The sequence below is a fragment of the Colossoma macropomum genome, unplaced genomic scaffold, assembly GCF_904425465.1.
Source record: "Colossoma macropomum unplaced genomic scaffold, Colossoma_macropomum, whole genome shotgun sequence".
NCBI classification, from domain to species: Eukaryota; Metazoa; Chordata; class Actinopteri; order Characiformes; family Serrasalmidae; genus Colossoma; species Colossoma macropomum.
In genome coordinates, this window is record NW_023494791.1 from 4,197,782 (window position 1) to 4,220,732 (window position 22,951).

The window sequence follows — 22,951 nt, forward strand, 5'->3', positions numbered from 1 at the left end:
GCCACTATATCAATCCACCTTCAGTACGGCGACTGTTCCCTCTCACGCTTTCATGTGGCCGCGGGGCTTAGGGCTAAGAGGTCCGCTCCCTGGCAGAGAATCGCTTCAAATAGGAGCCCATTCATCCGGACCCTGGTGTTGCAGAAAGGAAGACATTTAGCAGAATTGGAAGGAATCCACGATATTAAACAGTAGATGGGATTGTGAAGTGGCAGGAGTAATCATACAGGGCAGCAGGCCGCAGGAATGCAAATCATCCGCGTCGCCAGAAGTTAAGTTAGCAGGTGGCCTCCTCTATTCATCCCACGTTAACGTTCTTTTTTAGGTCCCGTCTGCAAAACATCTGGACGGCCCCCGCCGCTGCTTTTAATTACGTGAAATACAGTCACTCGACTTTCCGACAGGCCACGAAAAAAGTGATGACACTAAAGAAAGACGTCAAGGGCCCAGAAAAGGGTACCTGTCTCAGACAGACCAATCAGAATGAGCCAGCACAGTAGCATAAACACACATTAATCCCTAAACTCCAGCCGGATTTGATGCCAAGCCCTTTTAGAAATGTTTACCCAGGTCAACTAAGAGACGATGAGACAATGAGTGTGTTTATATGCACTTAATCATCCGATAACTGCAGAAAATCTGATTTTGTCAGTAATCCATATGCTTACATGCACAGATAATGGGGAAACTCCAGGTCTACAGGAGTCAGACAGTAATCAGATTTCTGCTTTGCAACCAGCCAATAAACTCACAGAAGAAGACGAGACGTAAATATAACGTAAAACTTACTTCACTTAACCTGAAAATATGAACACACATCATCTAGAAGATCAAACTATTTAAATCCTTCAGTTTGTCAAGCATGTTTTGGGTTTCAGCGTCGCTCCGGGGCGCTGTGTTAAACGCTGTTTGCTTATTTCCGGTACCGCCGTCTGTTTTCACACATGTGCAGACTGAGAAATCAGAAAGAAATCAGAGTAAGAGTTTACATGCACTCAGAAATCTGATTACTGAGCTAAAATCCAGCTCTCTTTATCAGATTTCTTAATCGGATTTCTAGCCCTTACTCTAATCTAAGAAATCGGAGTATGCTGTTTAAACAAGCATTTAAATAATCAGATAAACACAGAAATCTGATTATGACTGCATTATTAACTGCATGTAAATGCACCCAATTAATGTAAATACATACCTAAACATACAGTACTGTATTCATTTATCAGGAGAAAAAGCCTCAGTACTGTACAGGTGCACAGTACTGTAAAGGTGCTAAAGGCTGAGTTATGGAATAAGTGAACAGTGAACCATGCACTGAAGCTCCAACTGATTCCAAACATCCTAGAAATTTCCATCTCTACCTTCTGTTTCCCATGATGGAGTTCTCACACCCCGCCACCATCCCATCCACCTCCTACCTGTCTCTCAGTCCTATCTCTCAATCCCACCTCAAGGGCAACTTTCTAGATCAGAAGTCACTAATAGGTGGGACCGCGGTCCGAGTCCAGACCCAGACGCTGTCCTATGCGGACCTGGACCTATAACCGATAAACTATGGAGAATTATTTCATTTTGTTGGGGTGGTCCTATTTTAATCGGCGTAACTGTTCTAGCATTTACGGCATGGCTTTAGTGGCCAGAGACTCACAGACCAATCACATTGTAAATATCACACGTGACGCTACTGAGGTACGAGGAGAGACACAGCAGTCGGAGAAGAAAATGAGCCAGATTATTTTACCTGCTGTGCTCTAAAAAGAGAAAAGTGAAATGTTGTTGAAATATGATTGAATTTTACTTTACTTGATTTGATATTCAGTTGTTGACTGTATAAGATGTTGATATACCTACTAGGCTACTTCAGTAAACAGTATATGGCACTGAATCATAATGCAAGTCAGACATTATGATGTTCTGGACCTTCGCTTGAGGAGATTTTCTCTAACTGGACCCTGAATTTTAATTAAAGACCTCTGTTCTAGATTAACTCTTTAGAATCCCAGACTTATTACATACTAAGGCTTATTATTCAGTAACTAAAGGGACTTCAGACACAAACTGGTTGAGCTATTCTTAGGTTATTGAAGTGTGTAATAGCACTTTGGGCCTGCCGGCTGGCCCTGGCTATGTATGGAGTTAACACAGAACCTCAGCCCAAGCTCAAGTTTCCTCCTACATCCATACAGTCTCCTCTCAAACTTTGGAGTGACACTTTGGAGTGGGTTCTTTGGAGTGACACCACAGAGGAGCCACTTTTAGTTAACCTTTCAATGTATGGTTCTGATAGATTTGCAAGACAGAGGAACCTTTTTAAAGGTTAGAGAACCTTCACATGACTTAATGTTGCATACTAATTCAAACATTTTCATAGGAGCCTTTGTTTTTAGCATAAATTAATTGTTCTGTCCTGAACGTGTTTGAAATATGTCTAATGGGAGATTGACAAAGGCTGATATAAGCAAACCAAACTGCTTCATTCAGTGTTTTCACAATAGATTATGTAAAATAAACAAGAAGTCAGCTACTTTCTTTGCTATCAGTTTTACAATTTGCAACAGAGCGCCTCCGTTTACGGTGAGGACCAGCACCCACCACAACGGAGAAACTTTAAAGTCTTGATAATATGGAATAAAGGAAAAAGAAGACAAGCCGTTATTTGAAAATATATTTACTGACACATAAACGTTGTTCTAATACAGTAAATGAAATACTTTCCAAAAATATATTACTCAAATTACTAATGTAAATGTATAAGAAAGTCAGGAGCATCTTGGAAGACTATCACCTCAAATCTTCCCCAGGTTTTCCAGAGGCATATGCATTCACTGGTATCTCAACTGATATAAAGTGACTCTAGAGGGTGGTGGTGGTGGAAGGAAGGGGGGGTCAGTTCTATCTCAGCACACGATCATATCCGATGATCATAATTCTACGACATAATCCTGAGCCACATGAGAACAGGTTCATTTTAGCTTCTTATCAATGAGCAAACCAGCTAATTGTGCCGTAATCCAAAGTTACAATGACTGAATACAATTTTGCATATTTTCATATCTTAAAATAGCAGCGCTGCCTTATTTGAGTGGTCTCTAATAAACTGACAATGATCTGAAATCAAAAGATCACTGGACATTGTTGAAACCATGATAGATATTGCTTGCTGTACTGGCCTCGTATATTAGACAAATCCTCAGGAAAGATCAGGTTTCCCAAACATGGATTAAGCCTAGTCTTGGACTAAACTGCAGTGCCAATGGTAAATCACTATTGTAAATTATTTTTAGTCTCGATTAAAGCAATAAGCCACAAGAGGCTGTGTGTTACTGCAATTTCATCACGGGGAAGGGTGTTATTAGGCACGACGCGAAGCAGCGGCCAATATAAACTATGATAAAATACACACTTTTTCAGAACTTATTATTAATAATAATCGCCATAAACAAGTATTCCGCCAAGAAATGTAGTTCCTTAAGCGTATGGGTGTCATTGCCAAGCAACCATGGACCGCAGAATGAGGAGAACGTTCGGTCACCCTTCGCTGTATACTGCGGTCATTTCATGAACTTTTCAACTTTTTGTCGTATAACAATGAACATATGATAAAACAGCACTGTTTAACGCAAAACATTTCACTTTATAAGAACTTTTTGGTCACCAAATTACCACTGCAAGTCTTATTTAGCACCAATCCAGTGGTGCCCTCTTCTCATGCTGGGGCTGAATCTCAAATGGCTACACATAGTGGACTACGTAGGACTTTAAATACCAGTTCCTGCACCACTACAGTGAATAATATAGCTAAAAAGTAGTTATTTGGGACTCAGACACATCCAAGCTGGATAAATGATGCACTATTTGGCTGTAGAGGCTAGAATTTTGAAACTTTCATAGCTAGCACACTATTTAGGGAGTACGGAGCCATTTGGGATTCAGCCTGCAAACACACACATGTGTTTCAGTCAGTCTATACATGGATATTTGAAGCGTGTAAGTCATTCAAGTCACATTCTAGAGTGTTTTAAAATGCCCTTTTACAGTGAATCATATTGTATGTACTTTAATTCTAACCTGTGATATTAATAACGGAGTTGTTTAGGCTAATAGCTATCTTGTAGCCTGTTAGCTGGCTGACCAGTCTGGTTTTAGTTAAGAACATAAGCTGCCAGCCGCTCAGTTTGAACAAAAAGCAGGTTCTTACTTTGTCTGTGGTTCCTGGGAGCAGCATTAGAGGCAAAGATGATACAGTGATACAGAGTTCAGTTGCTGTGAGGCGGTCAAAGGTGTGCATATATCAGCCAATCAGATTTTAGGACCGGAACTATCCGTTTTATAACTAGGCTTAATCTAGGTCTGGGAAACCGGTCCTCAGCATCAGACGTGTATCTGCAAGTGGTAACTTTCTACATACCTTCTATTGGAACAGTTAAAGGCAAATAAATAAGAGCATTCATGAGCTAATATATACATAACACTGTACATCAAATGTCAAAACTATCTACTAGGAGAGTATGGATTTGATTCCAGCCATATCACCAACATGGTAGGTTTTACAGGCACAGATTATTCCAGAGTCCTAGATTCAAAATGATTCAATGGATAATCCCCAGTGGCAATGTAATTTAGCCCAAGACTAGGCTTATTCTGTGCCTGCAAAACATGCTCCCAAAACTGGGTGCGGTTTACCCTCAGTGGCACCCACAAGACCTGACTACCATGTTACGGTATTTCTTCAGAATGACGTTTGAGCTGTCATCAAAGTAGAGCACAGATATAGCGTTCAGCTTGGTTGGGGCACAGCAGGGTTTTGGCACATTATCAGGGAACATAAGGTGGACCTGGGATTAGAACAGACAAAAACAAGCACATAATTAGATGGAAATACAGGAACGTTTGCTTAATAGCTGCACAAGTAGCATATAATTGTGTGTCTGTAAGCCATTTACAACTAGGGACGCACTGTTCATGAATTTTCACGGCACATTCTGATTTCTTTGCTGCCAAATTGGCCAATTTTTCGTTCAACATTTTTGAGCCTTGTTTTTAACCCTTGTGTGGTGCTGATGTGTTTGTTACTCAGTGGTCTGGTGGACCCACCACATTATTGTTTCTTTAAATCAATACAGACATAACAATTTATGTAAAAATACCAGATGTTTAAAATGTCACAAGTGTCCAGCGTAGGGTTCTCCTTTAGCAGCTGTAGCCAGTCAGCAGCCTGTCCATGTTATCCACCGTCACACACACACACACACACACACACACACACACACACACACTAACAGCAGGCCATGTAGGAGGAGAACAGAGTGAAGGACACAGCACCTCCACACTTTTACTCCCCGCGGGTTCAGCCCAACACCACATGTGTAAAATAAATGTGTGGGGGGTGAACAGAGTGAAGACACTGAAAATGGGTTATTTTATATGTTCTTTACAGAAAATGAGCAAAGAACAAGAATCTGAGGTTGAAATAATAATAAATCTCATCATTTTTTCTTCTGGTAAACATTGAAAAAAGGGGTCCCCCAGACCTGAACACCACACAAGGGTTAACTCAAAGCTCACACTGAGCAGGCTAAATGAACACATGAAGCACACTAGAACATTTCCAGAACTTTCTACAAGCCAAAGTCACAATATATAGTACTGTTCAAAAGTCAGAGACCACCATTCATATATTTAATTTCCAGCCAAAACAATCATCAAGTGCCTATTATTCATTTTTGAGTGTCACGAAAAAACAGGCAACCAGTATAAAAGAAAAATACAAAAAAACATAACTATTTTTTTCTGTATTTAGTGTCTCCACTCTTTTAACCTTTATTCCAGCTTCCGTTCTCTTCAGGAGACTCACTTTCAGTGCCTCAAAGAATCTGCAGACACACCTCCAAAGTTCAGTCTTAGAAGCTGGTTGATCATTTTCTGAAGTAATCAAACACATTCAGTGGTGTTGAGGTCTGGACTCTGGGGTGGTCAGTCCATCGTTCAGCTTCTTTGTTTGATGTGTCCGTCTCCTTTTCTCAGTGAGGTTCTTCTTGACAGCTACACATCCTTTCAGACCCACAGCGCTGAGTCGTCTTCTCACAGTGGAAGGATGGACAGAAACACCTGTGGATGTTTTCAGATCTGAAGCAGCTTGATTTTCTCCTCTCTCTCAGAGATGAAAGCTTTAAGTGCTGTTTATCAGATGGGGGCAGTTTTGGGGTCGACCAGCTCTTCCAGGTGGTTGTTAGGAGCCCCATTTTCTCTGTAGCTTTTAATCATTTTTTGAAACTCCTTTTTTAAAATAATCTTCCCTTATATTCATTTGACTTTCTCCTTCCATATGTGAATGTATTATTTTACATCTAATCTCTCCTGAAAATCCTTAATGGCTGTTTTGACTGGAAATTAAATAAATGAAGGTAAAATTGCAACTCACATCAAACAAAATGAAAATAATAAACTGTGCAATTGCTGGTTGTGTGTTTGGAGCAAAACTGGGCCGATTCCAATCTTAGGCCAATTCTGACTGTGCATACCTGAAAGCAACGCATTAAACAGTCAATGCACACTCACCAAAGTCTGTACAATTGCATGATTTGTTGCATTCATATGTGCATTGAGTGGGAACGAGCATTCTCCGTCGCAGTAAAAAGCTGCATAACCCTCAGGCGCGATTATCCAGTCCTTGACATGGCAAAGAGAGAGAGAGAGAGAAGAAGAAAGGGTAGAAGAAAAGATGAAAGAACTGTCTGAGTCAGGAATTTGAGTTATCTGTTTGCTTTTCCTCTGTTTATTCCTCTGACTTTTCCATACACGCCCCATACCTGCCATCCTAAGTCGCGGAAGCTGACGTAGAGCTCGTGCTTTTTGCAGGCTTGCTTCTGTTCGCTGGTGTTTTGATCTAGATAAAAACAACAAAAACCCACCATCAGTGTTCAAACGCTAGCATAGTCGTTTAATGTTGTTTAGTCTACTCCTGCATGGGTGGGCCTCAGTGGCCAACCCTCATGGGCATTTCCTCTGTATTTGCAGCTGCCAGAAGGTCTTCACCCAGTAATGAAATTAGGTAAATATCCCCAAAGATCATATGATCTTGCTACTAAAGGCTGTTCCTACTCACTCAACTGAATCACAGAAAGCTTGACAAGTAGATGAGTTACATGCTAAAAGAATGACTTCCGTCATGTTTTAAGACTCTGAAACTGGAGCCTCAAAAGCGTTAACTGGTACACTGATACGATAACAGAAAAAGTCCACTAAGACGAGCCAAAGTTGCCTGAAGAAGCTTTGTGCTTGCAAAAGCGTGCGATATGTATTCCACAGACACAGTGGAATTTATTGCCTCGACGCTGGCTGTAAGAGAACTCTACCTCCACTCCTGGGAGCCTGTGAGGTTTTCTGTTGACTTCTGCTTTTGTTTCTGCTGTGATTCTTCCTCTTGCCCCCAGTGGCCCTTACAGAGCGCAGCAACACTTCACTGGCTTTGAAAAAAGCAACAAGAAAAGGCTGCTTGGACTGCGGCCCGCTCCTTCCAATGATCCCCGCGGATTTCATGTTGATGCTTCGACCTGAAAATAAAAAACACAGAAGTTAAAAACATCGAAAGGAATGTTTTTAGGGTAGAGGTGCTTCTTTCTCAGGCGCAGTCAGAGCTAATGTACTGTTCCACACTTAAAAACAGGTCTTTATATCTTACAAACTCCTGGGACTTTTGTGCACATTGGCAGCGGAGCTAGTTTAGCATGTGGGGAAATGAGCTGAAATATGATTCGGCATGAAAAACGTCTTGGCGTTGTGTTATGTGACTCTAAAAAAACGAGAAATAACTGGGTGTAGTCATGATTCCACAATATTATCAAGGTTAATTATGCAATAGTCTCAGCCTCGGACGTCTGACGTCTACTGCATGCTAAGCGGGCCACGACCCCTGGGATTTTGTCGGTTCCATTCTGATTGTCTATCCTCATGTCCATATATATGCACTTCCGTACACCGGTTTTAATCGGTCCAAGGGAGCAGATGCGCTGTGACGAGTCCCTCTGGAGCGAGATATAGCAGCCGGATTGAAAAACCTGTGTGCGGTTCATGGTATCGTATCTTTAAGATTCATTCAGCAGTCTTCTTTGAAGCATTTAGAAGCTAGTAAGTGAGATATCCTCACATGTTGGCTGATACCACTTTGTTTTCAGTGGGTCTGGTTATGTTTGGAAAATCGCTGTCACCACACATCACACAAAAACTTTAGAAGTGGATGGTTATTTTGTATGCGAGTCAAAAGGCCTTTCCTGCCAAATAAGCCAGTCTTTCACCATGTTGAGCAACAAAACACACCAGATAGGCAGAAGTCTGGCTTGAGAGACTAATCGTGCAATTATTCAACAGAAAAAAATAAAGGTTTGGTTTAACGTGAAAAGCTATCATCAAAGATGATAAAAAAGATGAGTATCTACACTGTTATTAATAAAGGCTTTGTTCAGGTATATCTTTCATTCATCAAGGTACAAACAGTGTAAACGTTCCCTCAAAGGTACAACAGTGGTTTTAAGGTCTGATTGTGAACCTTAAATAAGTTTTTCCAGGTGAAAAGTTCGTATTTGTACCTTTTCATAACCGAATGTTTTAAACAGAACAGTAAAATAAAAGCCTGGAGACGAGACGGGGTGTGTGGAGTCAGTACAGCTTAGAACATATCATTTCAGTGGATTATGGTTCAGTTACGTTCCCTGACTAAAGGTACTGAGATGAACCCTTGAGGGTCCCACCCCAGTGACAAGAGGGGTACCCCCCCTTAGACCTTTCTTTCTGAGAGAGTCCAGAGTTTAACACACAAAGCTGCATTCACTCTCAATCCATAAAGCACCAATAATATAACCAATATACTCTCCTATTTTTGTATTAGTAAAATTTGCTACCATAAAAAACAGATTAAAATCCCAGGGTGGTACATTCTAAGCCTTATTATTCAGTAACTAACGTGACTACAATGCAAGCTATCTGAGTTATTCTTAGGTTATAGAGGTGTGTAGTAACACTCTGGGCCACCAGTGAGTCCTGGCCATTTAAGGGGTTAATCCGTGAGTCAGTAATGACCTTTCTAAAATGTCTTCTCAGGAGTTAAAGAAACAAATCAGCTCCATATCCTGTGGGGAAACGTGAACAGTGCAAAAATGACTTATAGCAACTTCTAGGTGTAGGAAACTAAAAGCTGCTAAGAGTAAAGGAGGTTCGTACTGTATTATTACCAATAAAGGACGTCCAAGTGAGGTAATTTACTTAAAAAAGTTTGATTCACAAACAAAAATATACATCCTCCCTAAACTGGAAAAAGCTTCTTAAAGTTGCTTTAGATTGTGTATGTTGGCTCAACATGAATGAAATGTGTTACATTAACATAGTTACTATGTTAAAGTTCTTGTGTAACATATTTCATTGGTGTGGACAACTTTTTTTCAGTGTACTCACACCCCCCACCCCCAAAATGGTAAAGAGGTGACCATGTTCATTTGTTTCTACCACCATGTATACATATGTGACAAGGCTACTGTAAAACTATGGTGAATATGTGGGATACAAATGCAATGCGAAACACATCTAGGCTTCTACAAGACTAAAGAATTGGACTGAACTGTCTTCAGAGATTTAGACCATCAAATCATAAGGAAAATCCCAAAGTAGAGTCTTTAAAAATGTCATTATTTGAAATGTTCTGCTCTACTGTGGAACACACAACAATTTATGGGAATGCAAGAAAATAATACCCATCTAAAGTACTGTGTAATAGTCAGAGACCACCCTAATTTCCAATCAAAACAGCAATTAAGTACAAGTTATTAATTTTTCAGGTGATATTTCTGAGGACATTAGATATAAGATAATCCACTTGCATAAGGAAGGAGAAAGTCAAAGGAAAACAAGTGAACTACTTTTCAGGAGTTTCCAAAACTGGAGTTAAAAATCATTTTAAGCTACAGAGAAAATTGGTCTCCAAACAACCACCTGAAGACCTTGTAGACACAACACTGCTACCAAACAAAAAGAAGCAAATGTGCAAATCAAACAAAGAAGCTGCTGGTGTTCTCCAGACCTCAACGTCACTCAATGTGTTTGATTACTTCAGAAAATTATCGACCAACTTCTAAGACTGAACTTTGGAGGTGTGTCTGCAGATTCTTTGGGGAACTGAAAGTGAGTCTCCTGAAAAGAATGGATGTTGTAATAAAGGTAAGTAGTAAGTAAGTAAATTTTATATATATAGCACATTTAAAACCAAAGTGCTTTACAATAAAACACAAAAAAGGGATTTTCACCTTCAGATCACCACCACCATACACACAGCAGTGTACAGTCCTTAATCCACAGTGTAACGGCTCCTGAATGCTAATCGATAAATGTGTTTTAAGCTTGTTTTTAAAACCAGTCACAGAGCCTAATGTCACTTGGGAGGCCATTCCAAAGTCTGGGTGTGGCGACAGCAAAAGATCCCCTTTCTGTTTAAGACGAGACCGTGGAACAGTTAAAAGTGGTTAGGGAACCACCCTTGTGAACAGAAGGTCGCCGGTTTGATCCCCGAGCCAACAGTACGTGACTGAAGTGCCCTTGAGCAAGACACCTAACCCCCAACTGCTCCCGGGCGCCGTGGATAGGGCTGCCCACCGCTCGTGGCAAGTGTGCTCACTGCCCCCTAGTGTGTGTGTGTTCACTAGTGTGTATGTGGTGTTTCACTGCACGGATGGGTCAAATGCGGAGGTCTAATTCCGATGTGTTCAGACACAGTTGGCTAAAAGGTTCATTTCATTTCATTTCATTAAGTGATGTGTACATGTTCTTTGTGTGATTTAATGTCCGGGGCTGGGGGTTTTGTGTGTAGGGGGATCTGTGTGTGGCTCAAGGTACCCTCCCCCGTGAGTTCACTGTGATGTCTTGTGCCTCCTTCTGCCGGCGTGTTCAACAATGCGCACTTCTTGCAGCAGAATCATGGCTGCCCCTGTGTTTCAATGCTAATGCTACACTGGTGTCAGAGGTGATCTGGAGGAGAATGGCACTACTCCGAGCTCAAAGACAGATGACGAGAAGAGCAAAGACCGGTGAGAGACAGTGACGACAAGGAAGATGCTGCAAGGCTCCAAAGGGAAGACTGGAGGCCTGAGTAGGCACTGGATAGACCCTACAATGGGGACGGTGTAAGGAGGCTCGGCAGTGAGGTTGATGCTGCAAGGCACAACGGTGAGGCCAGCAGAGCGAGTGGTGGGTCAGAGGTGCATCCTGCTACCGGCTGGCGCTAGCACTTTAAGGCATGTGTACGTTATTGTGTTATTTTGTGTCGGGGCTGTAGGTTTTGTGTGTGTGGTGGGGGTCACTGTAGGGGTGAAGTGTGTAGCTAAAGGTGACCTCCCCCCTGAGTTGAGTGTTCTGTATGTGCCCCTTTATGTCGGTGTGTTTAATAAAGATCACTTCTTGTAGCAGAATTATGGCTAAGCATGTGTTTCTCCTTTTGCTGATGCTACAATATGTTTTCTGCCTTTTCCCTGAATAACTTAATATCATCAAGACAGAAAATTAAATAAATAAAGGTAATGGTCTCTGACTTTTGCACAGTAATATAAAACAATTCAAAGCTGAGTTTATATAACGCGTATCAGTCACATGGCATTAGTAACTAGCATGCCTTGCCAACGATCTGATAACTGATGACATGCTCACCGTCCATGGTTTCCACGCAGAGTTGAAGGCCCATGTTCTGCTGAGGGTTCAGCACCCAGTGGTTACTGGTAGCTGTGATGTCAAACACCAGCCATCCTCCATCTGAGGCGCGGACTTTCTTTGAGTCGAGCAAAAATGTCTCGGCATCCCTGAATAACAAATTGAGAAAGCAGCTGTGAGTAGAGAGGGTCTTTTAATTCGCACACATGAAAGGCCCGAATTAGCCGATCTGATCAAACACAAGCCTCAGAATGAACACAGCCATGTTCCGCTCAGAGCCTTCCTTTGTCATCTTGGCTTCAATTTTGTCAACAGGCAATTCTAGTTAATCTACTTATGTGAAGTTCCAAAACAGCCTATGGGCCACACACTGTGAGGGCAGAAGAAAGCCAATCTGAGACTGCAACAGGCCCAGACACGCTACACACATCGGTTCTGATCACATACCACCAACAAAATGCTCCCCAGCCATGGACTGTTCTCTTCAGTCACGGTTCTTTTTCATTGCAAACATAATCAATGCAAATCCGATATGATTAGTTTGTGTTTTCAAGCAGATCATATTCCAAATGTTTTCTTTCCTTAATACTTTTATCACCATGTTGCAGCCTTTTCTTAACAAGTTCCACATATTAATGGCAAGAACCCACAGAGCACGACTCATCTCATGACCTCAGCTCAGACTTTAAAGGGCCCATATCATGGAAAAATGAATTTTCCTTCGCTTTTTGATATGAGTTATGTAGATATGTTTAAGGTTCTGAAGCATAACATTATGACCACCTCCTTGTTTCTACGCTCATTGTCCATTTTATCAGCTCCACTTACTATATAGGTGCACTTTGTAGTTCTACAATTACAGACTGTAGTCCATCTGTTTCTCTGATACTTTGTTAGCCCCCTTTTACCCTGTTCTTCAGTGGTCAGGACCCCCATGGACCCCTCACAGAGCAGGTACTATTTGGGTGGTGGATCATTCTCAGCACTGCAGTAACACTGACGTGGTGGTGGTGTGTTGCGCTGGTCTGAGTGGATCAGACACAGCAGTGCTGCTTGAGTTTTTAAACACCTCAGTGTCACTGCTGGACTGAGAATAGTCCACCAACCAAAAACATCCAGCCAACAGCGTCCTGTGGGCAGCGTCCTGTGACCACTGATGAAGGACTAGAGGATGACCAACACAAACTGTGCAGCAGCAGATGAGCTATCGTCTCTGACTTTACATCTACAAGCAGGACTGACAAGACAGGAGTGTCTAACAGAGTGGACAGTGAGTGGACACAGTGTTTAAAAACTCCAGCACTGCTGTGTCTGATCCACTCAGACTGGCACAACACACACTAACACACCACCACCACGTCAGTGTTACTGCGCACTCACATTGAAGTTATAAGGAGTGTTGCAGTCCAGATTGCTTTCTGAATGAGGCGCAATACAGGGCCACCAATCAGAGGAGAGTTAATTTGCATATATCGGTCTTAAAGGCACAGTACCTAAAATAGTTTTTTTTTTTGGTGACATAAAACCACAAATGTAGCCTTTGGATGACGTTGGATTTAAAATTTTCATTTCATTGTGAAGACACACTGATTTTGCACAACAGGTTATGGAAATCTCATCGTTTTATTGTTTAATCAAGAAAACACAGAGTACTGCTCTTATAAAGTGTATGTCAGGTCATTCTGTAGCACAAAATCTACCGTAAATGCAGCAATGTCTTTCAGAATAGGGTTAGAAAATGAACACGTACAGCTTCATGAATGCAGTTTTTCTAGAAACTGAGATTTTTTTTTCATTTCAAATGTAGAGAAAAGCTGATTCTCAGAAAAAAAAAAACATTTGAAGAATCAGCCTCAGAACTGCATTAGCCAGCGCAGCCTCAGAAAACATGCACCTTTTGTGTGATTTCTGCTGACATTAGTACGAAAAAAGATATATTTGAATATTCTATTTAGATTCCACAAAAACAAGCTTTTCAGTCACTTATCCGAGTGTGGGCGGAGCTACGCCTTCATTAAAGTTGCTAACCTTTAGAAAATAGATGTGAGGGGACCTGAACTGACAATACATGAAAAAATCAACATACTTTGATATTTTTTATTACAGTGTAAGAGAAGATATGTCTGAAAAATTACTGACGGGACAAAAAAACTTTCTGCCTGTGAAATTTCATTTATCAAGGAAAGTAAAAACACAGCTAGGAAAGAGAGAGCGAGTGTGTGAAGGTCTTAGACCCAGACCCCTCATAAAAGCAGAGTGGACTGGTAACTTTGGGGCCTTGGATGGCCAAGGTTGTTTCAAAACACCTCCTGAGAGCCCCTGGAGAACCATATCTCCACCTCCATCTCTCCATCACATGCCTGCTAGGTTAAGTGCAGGCCACAGTTATGGTCTGCTCACAGATTAGGGCCTGACCGATACATTGAGTGCGTGTACATGCACTCAATAATCCGATCATAATCAGATTTCTGCAGTTATCTGATTATTCAAATGGTCATGTAAACACCATACTCCGATCTAGTAATCTGATTAAGAAATCCGATGAAGAGAGCTGGATTTTAGCTCAATAATCTGATTTCTCAGCGCATGTAAACTCTTACTCCGATTTCTATCGGATTTCTCAGTCTGCGCATGCGTGAGATCAGACGGTGGATGTCGTGAGACGTAGCGCTTTTGGAGTGGCACTGAAACCTAACATGAAATAAAGGATATGAATATTCTTCATCTTCTAGATGATGTTTGTTCATATTTTCAGGTAAAGTGATGCGATGTTTAAAAAAAAGCCGCAGCGTGAAGTTTGAGTTTTACGTTATGTTTACGTCACGTCTTCTTCTGTGATCCCTAGGGGATAGGGGATACCCATAATGCACTGCATTGGTTGGTTTAAAGATTCACATGCAGCTTCTCTGAGTACGATTAGCGAGCCCAGCTACAATGGCAGCATCTCCACAGAGCTCCCTATAGACCTGTTACAGATGTAAGTCGGATCTTCTCATGTGTGCGGTCAAACTCAATTGTTTGCTACCACACTGCAAAAAATAGTATCTTGTCAAGTAAAATTATCCTAAATCTAGTCAATATATACAATATCTCTCCTGTTGAGAGTGTTGTAAGCTTATTTTAACCCTCTACTGCACGTGTTATGACAGCAATTTAAAATATATATATTTGGTTCACCTTTCTTGCATAAAATGTATCTGATTATTAAATTTCAAAAAAAAATTAAAATAATGTGTGCAGGGGTCATTTTGGGGTATGTTGCCTTGAGGCAACAATGTGCGACAATGGGAAGAAATGAAATACAGCCGTGTTCCCTGAAGTGGTGAGACCTGGCTTGTGACTGGTCAAATCCATTCCACTGTAGCACCATGTTGCTTCTAGGCAACAAACATATTTCTGCAAGTTCTCGTAACAAAACAAATATGCTGAATATTAAAAGAAGCGGTTTAAAAGTGCTCACTGAGAGACAGTATGACCAAGAACATGCTTTTTATTGACATACTCAAACTCCTCCCTTTATTGTTAACCCTGTCGTTGTCTTTAAATAAGGATAATGTTATTGTAAAGTAAGGAAAATGGGTTTGTTGCCCTGAGGCAACATTGTGCAATAGAGGGTTAATGATCTCAATATATTGGCAGACAATTTTGCTTGTTGTAGGAAATGTGCTTGAAACCAGCTAAATTATCTGCCAGTATGGTGAGATAATTGTACTTATTAAAATTACTTAAAAGCAGGTAAAAATGTCTAGAGATAAGCTAGCTAATCTTAAAATAAGCACACAACCATCTCAAAATAAGAAATATTAGATGTTTCGATGAGAATTAAGATAATTTCACTTGACAAGATGCTATTTTTTGCAGTGCATCACAAGTTTTGAGTCCTTATAATGTCCATATCCTTCCAATATGTTATGCATCTGAAAAATCACTGGCCAGATGTCATTTCCGCCTGTGAAATTTCATTGATCAAGGAAAGTAAAAATCACAGCTGGAAAGAGAGAGCGAGCGTGTGAAGGTCTTAGACCCAGACCTCTCACAAAAGCAGAGTGAACTGGGAACTCTGGGGCCTTGGATGGCCAAGGCCACAGCTATGGTCTGCTCACATATGAACACAGATTGGGGCCTGACCTATACATTGTTTGGCCAATCGCAAAAACATTACATTTGCAGTGTTTATGCAAAGGAATCGCACAGTAATGAGCAAAGCCACATGAAGCAGTGTCCGAAACTTTACTACCATCGCAAATTTCTATTCCTTATAGCAGTGTTCTTACTGTAATCCAGATGTTCTAATGTAGAAAGTACAGTACAGTGGTTAGGGGATCATTTCAGCTGCTGTGTTTGTTGTTTAACAGCTTAAAATCCCAGTCTTATTACATACTAAGGCATATTATTCAGTAACTACAAGGACTTCAGTGCAAACTGGCTGAGCTATTCTTAGGTTATAGAAGTGTGTAATAAAACATTGGGCCTGCTGGCGGCCCTGACCATTTAAGAGGTTAAACATGGTTTATGCGTTTTCTTGGGCTTTGTTTCCTGGTTTTTGATAATGGATTTGCCTTGTGTGTACCTGCCTGCCTGTTTTCTGACCCCTGCCTGGGATGACCGTGAGCACTGGACGTGCCCTAATAAAGCTACTCTGCACATGCAGCCTGCCTATGAACCCCAATCCTTACAGAACACTGACAAAACATGAAAACTATATAAAATTGTGAATTCTGTCGAACTGATGAGGATGAGAGATATAATCCTGCAATATAAAATATTACATAACACAACAAGTACAACCTCAAACTGAAGTTATAAGGTTAGGTTATGAAAGTCATTTATGAGTGGTTTGTTTAATATTGATATTATTTAAGACTTTATGAGTTGCTGCTGTTTGAGAGCTGAAAATCAAGTCGCAGTTGACAAACTAACATTCATATCAATCAATAAAGCACAGCTGATTTTAATATCGTTCGGCTTTACTGAAGATACGGTCGTGTGCAAAAGTTTGGGCGCCCCTGGTCAAGTGGCATGTTATTGTTGATTTTCTATATAAAAATAAGTGAACACATCCTCTATAGAGAGCACTGCACATTTTAATGCACAGTTCTTGTTTATTTGATGTATTTAACATACTGGGGACAAAAATAAAACATATGTGGCCTGTGTTAAATTAATGGCACATGTTAAATTTCATGCTGTATTTTTTTCATATGTTAAACTCAGACTTCTCTGTGGAGCACGTATTAACTCAGAAACATTTTCACTCAGAAACTCAACAAAACATGTAATCTGACCGGGGGCGTTCAAACTTTCGCAGTTTGAGGTCTCTTCCGGTGCATTATGACTGCAGAAGAGACAGGTGGGTGAGTAGGCAATGGCCTTCCTCCCCTGGAGGCCCCTATTAGGAGCAGATGGTCCTGCTTGAGACGCGAGCGGCATGACAAAGCGGCAGAGATATAGCAGGAGCGATAACTGATGGACTTCCGAGACTTCATAAGTGGGGGGAACTTGCAAATGACCTGTTAATGGAAAAGCTTTATCCTGGGACTTTATCAGGCAGTGCATATGGTGAGAGTGAGGTGGAACAGGGTTGGAGTGGAAGGGGAAGTGATGCAAGGGGGGGTGACACATTCTCACATTGTGCACATGGCCTCTGCTTTGCCTGGAACAAAGAAAGTCTGCACTATTGCGAAGGCCTTGAATGAGCGCATGCTGATAGATTACACACAGCATAAGCACAGCTGACTAAACCCCAGATTACAGCTCAGTTTCAGAACAACACTGTTCCCCATTGTTGTTTCCAGTGTGTTCCAGTTCAAAATAAAGGTGCTATAAAGGGATCTTTGGAGAAATGCAACAGAACCACCTTTGGCTTCCTAAAGAAACTTTTAATAGAAGCTCCTTATTACAGGCTTATTATATTGTATGGCTTTTTTTTCAGTAACTGCATCAACTTCAATGCAAACGTCTTCTTAGTTTGACCATTTAAGGGGAAGGGGTTGTTAAAGGACCATGTTTGTACATGACAGTGTGGAGAACCTTTTGAAAGCCTAAAGGGGATTTCCAGAAATTAAAAATTATGACAAAGACATTCAGAGTGGTTTCATGAAACGCTCTGAGAATCTCAACTGTTCACAGTGGTGGTGATAGGAACCAGACGTCCACCTCTAAAAGCTCCCTCACAGAGAGTTACTACATGAAATGGTTATGATGTCTGAGACGTTGTTTTATGATAGTTTTGAGAAGATTTTGCCCTAAAACATATTTTTAAAATCCGTTCATGGTGGAGGGATACATTCAGGGAGCTGTGAGGCAAAATAGTCCCCAAAGAAAACTTATTATTTCAGATTTATCACTATTTTGCCATCATCAACATTCCAGATAAAAGCTCAGAAGACACATTGCTTAGTTCAGGAACATTTACCTTATTTCTAGACAATCTTTACTTGTTTTAAGTAATTTTATTAAGTGAAACTATCTCACTATGTTGGCAGATGATTTTGCTTGTTGTAAGAAATGTGCTTGAAACCAGCAAGTATCCACCAGTATAGTGAGATAATTTTTCCCAATAAAATGACCTAAAACAAGTGAAAAAGTGTCTAAAAATAAGCTAAATAATCTTATAATAAGTGCACAACTATCCCAAAGTGGGAAATAGTAGCGCAACCAACTACATTTACGATCATTTCACTTCAAAAGATGCCATTTTTGCAGTGCATGTGTAGGTTGACTGGTGGTTTTAGATAGTAAATAAAATGTGTATATTTGTGTTGTAGTCATGGCGACCCCTGGTTCCTATCACCACCACTGCAAAGAAATCTGAGTCACTGTAATCAGCAATTTCAGACCAAACCACTCTGAATGACTCTGTTTACATTTCACTGATTAAACTGTGTAGAAATATTTTAATGTCATACAGTTGTACCCCGTTTTCCCCCCCCTTACAAACTACACATTGTAGTTTAACACGCTTAGAGATGGCATTTTTCTGGTGCACAACTTCTACAGGGAGATTCACTTGAAACAGGCCCTGAATATTCTGCTGTAACTCCCATTAGGATGAAGCAATCTGAACCAAAAAAATATGCTACATATCTTGACGTATGTGTAATCGATTGCATTACATGTAATGCTAGAGGTGATCTCTGTTTTCTGCCAGACACATGAAGGGGTACGGGGGTCTGCACCCAGAAGTTGCAAATGGAGGTTAAACTTCGGGATGGCTGTCCGGTGCCCACCTCATCACGCCGACGCAGGGGCATCCCAGCTTGGTTGAAGCTCCATATACTGAGGAGCACATTGCACGTTGTTTCGTTCAGATTGCTTCGTCGTAGCGAGAGTTATTACAGAATATTCGGGGCCTCTTTCGAGTGAATCTACCTGTATTTTTCTGCTGAGTTTAACATATCAGGAAAAAAAAACATAAAATCTAAAATGTGCCATAACTTTTGCACAGGCCGTGTTTTATGTATTATATTTTCCAATATGTAAAACTCAGCAGGAGTGTGTTCTCTGTAGAGGATGTTTTATATTATGTGTATGTAGTTATGTCTTATAGTCACTTAGAGAAAATCAGCAATAACATCATTTCACCAGGGGCGCCTAAACTTTTGCACACGACTGCTTATTTTATTAATGTGGAAATTTGAATCAGGTAAATACAATTCATTACTTCTTTTCAGCGCAGCAGCGCTCCCATGACTCTGGTTTTGAATGAAAGTACAGATGGAGACTCGTGTCTCATTTCAAAATTGGAGTTCAATTTAAGCCCCATAGAGCCACAATAATTTGGCCTATTTCACCAGTTTAGCCGTGTCCTATTACATATTCACGGGTTTACATTTCAGGCTTGTATGAAAACATCGGACTTTGTTTGTGAAATATATGTTGATAAAGTTGCCTCTCTGGTATGTGGAGGTTTTTCAGGATTCAACAAAAGAAGTGATTATAAATCTGCTCCAATTAGAGACTGGAAATGAGACATTTCTGTGCTGGAAACTGGGAAAGAGTAGCAGGTTAAAAATGCTGATTAAAGAGCTGTGAAAATAAAAAGCAGAATCTGAGCTGTAAACATTTTCCATAACCTGTCTACTCAGCTCGGACGGTTAATTCACCAGGGTATATTTTGGTTTGTCCATCTGAATTTACATGACCAAATCGTAAGGCAAATTATTCAGTAACTGCATGAAATAAATGCAAATTTTTATTTATTAAATTAACAGAACATGTGTTTTATGATCATACACATATCGCTATATGCTTACAATTTACTGCTGAAAGCCAAAAATCTTTATATTTTTTTATAAAAATCATTTTTACAGAGCAGATCACTGAAGAGACGCCATCTGTTTATAGTTTATAGCCCACATTTGTGGAAAAATGGGTCGAATTTCAGTACAAAAAAATTGTGAGTTCAGCTTCCTTTATTATAAGGGTTTAAAATGACATCACCCATCTATTCAACTGGAAAGAAGACAGTTACAGCTCTCATACGACAAGTTATGAAGAATATGATGAAGTTAAAAAGGTTAATTAAACTGCATTTCTGCATTAGCTGCTCTTTATTCATCGCCGAGCGACTCTATATCAGCTGCCACGTGTGGGTGAAGACCATTGTCAGTATTTCAATGGTGACAAATTACGCTCTTAAAACTTCCTGAAACATGCTGTTTAATCACCACTAGAGACGACTCCAGACAGACTCCAGACACACGCTAGTGTAAACAGGATGTCCTTTTATTTTCTGCCTGATTGCCTGTCCAAAGTGTTTTACAGACCAGCCGTGGTTTTTAAAAGACCATTTTAAAGGTTCCACTGGAGAAAATGAAAACTCAGAACGTCGTCACTCGCGGGCAGAAGAACCGCTGCAGTCAGTGGAGTGAGAGACAAGCCTCATCAGAGAGCTAATGTTCAGGTGAAGCCAAACTCTGACGGCTCATATTTAAACTCTTCCAGCCTTGAAATCTCCGAGCGGCATGTCGGGAAGTGGATCTACGCAGCGAGTAAACACAAACTAAATGATATTCAGGGTTTGTTTTTCCTTTTTGACTTCAAGGGCAAACATATGATCTCGGGGCTTAATAGGCCTCATTTTTGGCTTAAATAAATAAATAAATAAATCCCCCATCCATTTGATCTGCTGTAAACTACATCACTTTCAAGGGTTTGGAATTGAATTTACATCTTTTTGAAGGTATCAAGATTATAACTGTTTTCATACATTGCTTGTAGCTGGTATGTTATTAGCAATATGTGCATGTATCCAAAAGAAAACAAATCTAAACTCGTGCTCAGAGTACAGTGTTGGTCTATTTCCCTCTAATAACACTTTACCTGACTGAAAATTACCTCCAAGTGTCCCAAAAGCATCTTAGCATTGAATTTCATTCTATTGGTGGAATTTCCACCAATTTTTAAGAATTTCTTTACAATTCACTGGTTGAGATGTTAACAGAGAGATGCAGAGTGGTTTGGTGTGAAATGGTTCATATTTCCTTTACAGTGGTGGTGATAGGAACCAGGGGTCGCCATGACTACAACACAAATATAGCCATTTTATTTACTATCCAGAACCACCAGTGAACCTGTTTACATTGTTTATATTGAATGTTGATGATGGAAAATAGTGGAAAATCTGAAAACAATTATTTCCTTTGGGGACTATTTTGCCTCACAACACTCCACATGTATCTCTCCACCATGAATGGATTTTAAAAACATATTTTAGGGCAAAACTTTCTCAAAATTGCCGTAAAACGATGTCTCAGACATCAGACAGCATAGTTATAACCATCTCCTGTAATAAATTTACTGTGAGGAAGATTTTAGAGGCATTAAACTCTTTAGACATCTGGTTCCTATCACCACCACTGACTGTGAAAGCTTCTCATAAATGGAGCATTTCACATCAAACCACTCTGAATGACTCTGTTTACATCTTAATAACTGTAGTACAAAGTAAATTTTGAAAAATGGATGGAATTCCCCTTTAACTCATAGAGTGTTCAGTGTGGTACTTGTTCTACCATTTAGGCATCATCTTTGTTCAAAGACGCATTTGGGAAACGCAGCCCTGGACAGTGGTCATACGTTTAACCGTTACAAGTCGAGAATTATTACTTTCATTTTGTTACACGATTCAAATGCGATGATATGAGTAATAATATAGTGAGTTAGACAAAAATTACATTAAGGTTCTAATTATATTTTGTATGGACGGCTTAGAATCTAAATGTTTTACACTTTTCAATTTGTTTAGATGTCAAGAAGTGACAAAAGTGTAAAACAGATGTTTGATCTAACAGCAAAACACAACTAATAACTTTTCATCAAATTCAAATCACAATACACTATAGCTGTATGTAAGAGTTTGGGCCAAAGTACAGCCTCGACAGAGAACATCCGCACACTTTATTGGCTGAATTTAACACACTAGAAAAAAAAATTTATGTGGCCTGAGCAAGTTTTGGCAAATGTTCATTTTTTCAATGTATCAAATTCAGCAAATAAAGAGAAATTGTGCCCTAAAGACCACTATCAGGATTTCATGCTAAACTGACATCAAATCCTAACTGTGGGTTTCGCTCTTTAGGGATATCTGGTTCTTTGAAACGTATGGTTTGGTACTGTCCAGAGGGTTTATTTGGAAGACTGACTCTTTCTAAATTAAAAAAAAACTATCAAAAATAAAACAAAAAAAAAACTAACAATCAAAAAAAACGATAGCTCAGCATTGGATGCCCCCTCATGTATTGCACAGTACACACACAAACATCTTCTAAGCCACTTATCCATCTGGGCTGTGGGGGGGTGCTGGAGCCTATCCCAGCAGTCACTGGGTGGAAGGCAGGGTACACCCTGGACAGGTCACCAGTCCATCGCAAGGCAGACAGACAGACATATACATTCACACACACACTCACTCACACCTAGGAGCGATGTAGCATGTCCAATTGGCCTGACTGCATGTCTTTGGACTGTGGGAGAAACCGGAGAACCCGGAGGAAACCCACTCAGACATGGGGAGAACAGGCAAACTCCACACAGAAAGGACTCTGGTCACCCGGCTGGGAATCAAACCCGTATTGCATAGTAGGAAGTGGTTATTTTATTTTGATGATGTAGTTATGATGGAGCTCTCTACTGCTAGAATACACAACAATAAGGCTTCAACAATCCAAATGTGGGAAAATTTGGCTGGTAACGTTAGTGAACTGCTTCATGCACGAGTAAAGGGTTTAAAAATGGTAAATTAGGGATACAGAGTACCCACACTGTA

At 40.4% G+C, this 22,951-nt stretch overlaps 1 protein-coding gene across 1 annotated transcript in view; it reads right to left on the reverse strand.

Moving 5' to 3' along the window:
- Nucleotides 1–2,649: 2,649 nt before the first annotated feature.
- Nucleotides 2,650–22,951, reverse strand: part of bmp5 (bone morphogenetic protein 5) — a 33,814-nt gene continuing 13,512 nt past the window's right edge. The window contains exons 3-7 of the mRNA XM_036573673.1: nt 11,683–11,831; nt 7,353–7,550; nt 6,807–6,883; nt 6,556–6,666; nt 2,650–4,832 (exon numbers count right to left, since the gene is read on the reverse strand). Coding sequence (XP_036429566.1) covers nt 4,683–4,832; nt 6,556–6,666; nt 6,807–6,883; nt 7,353–7,550; nt 11,683–11,831 — 685 coding nt within the window. The 3' untranslated portion in view covers nt 2,650–4,682. The remainder of the gene's footprint in view (nt 4,833–6,555; nt 6,667–6,806; nt 6,884–7,352; nt 7,551–11,682; nt 11,832–22,951) is intronic.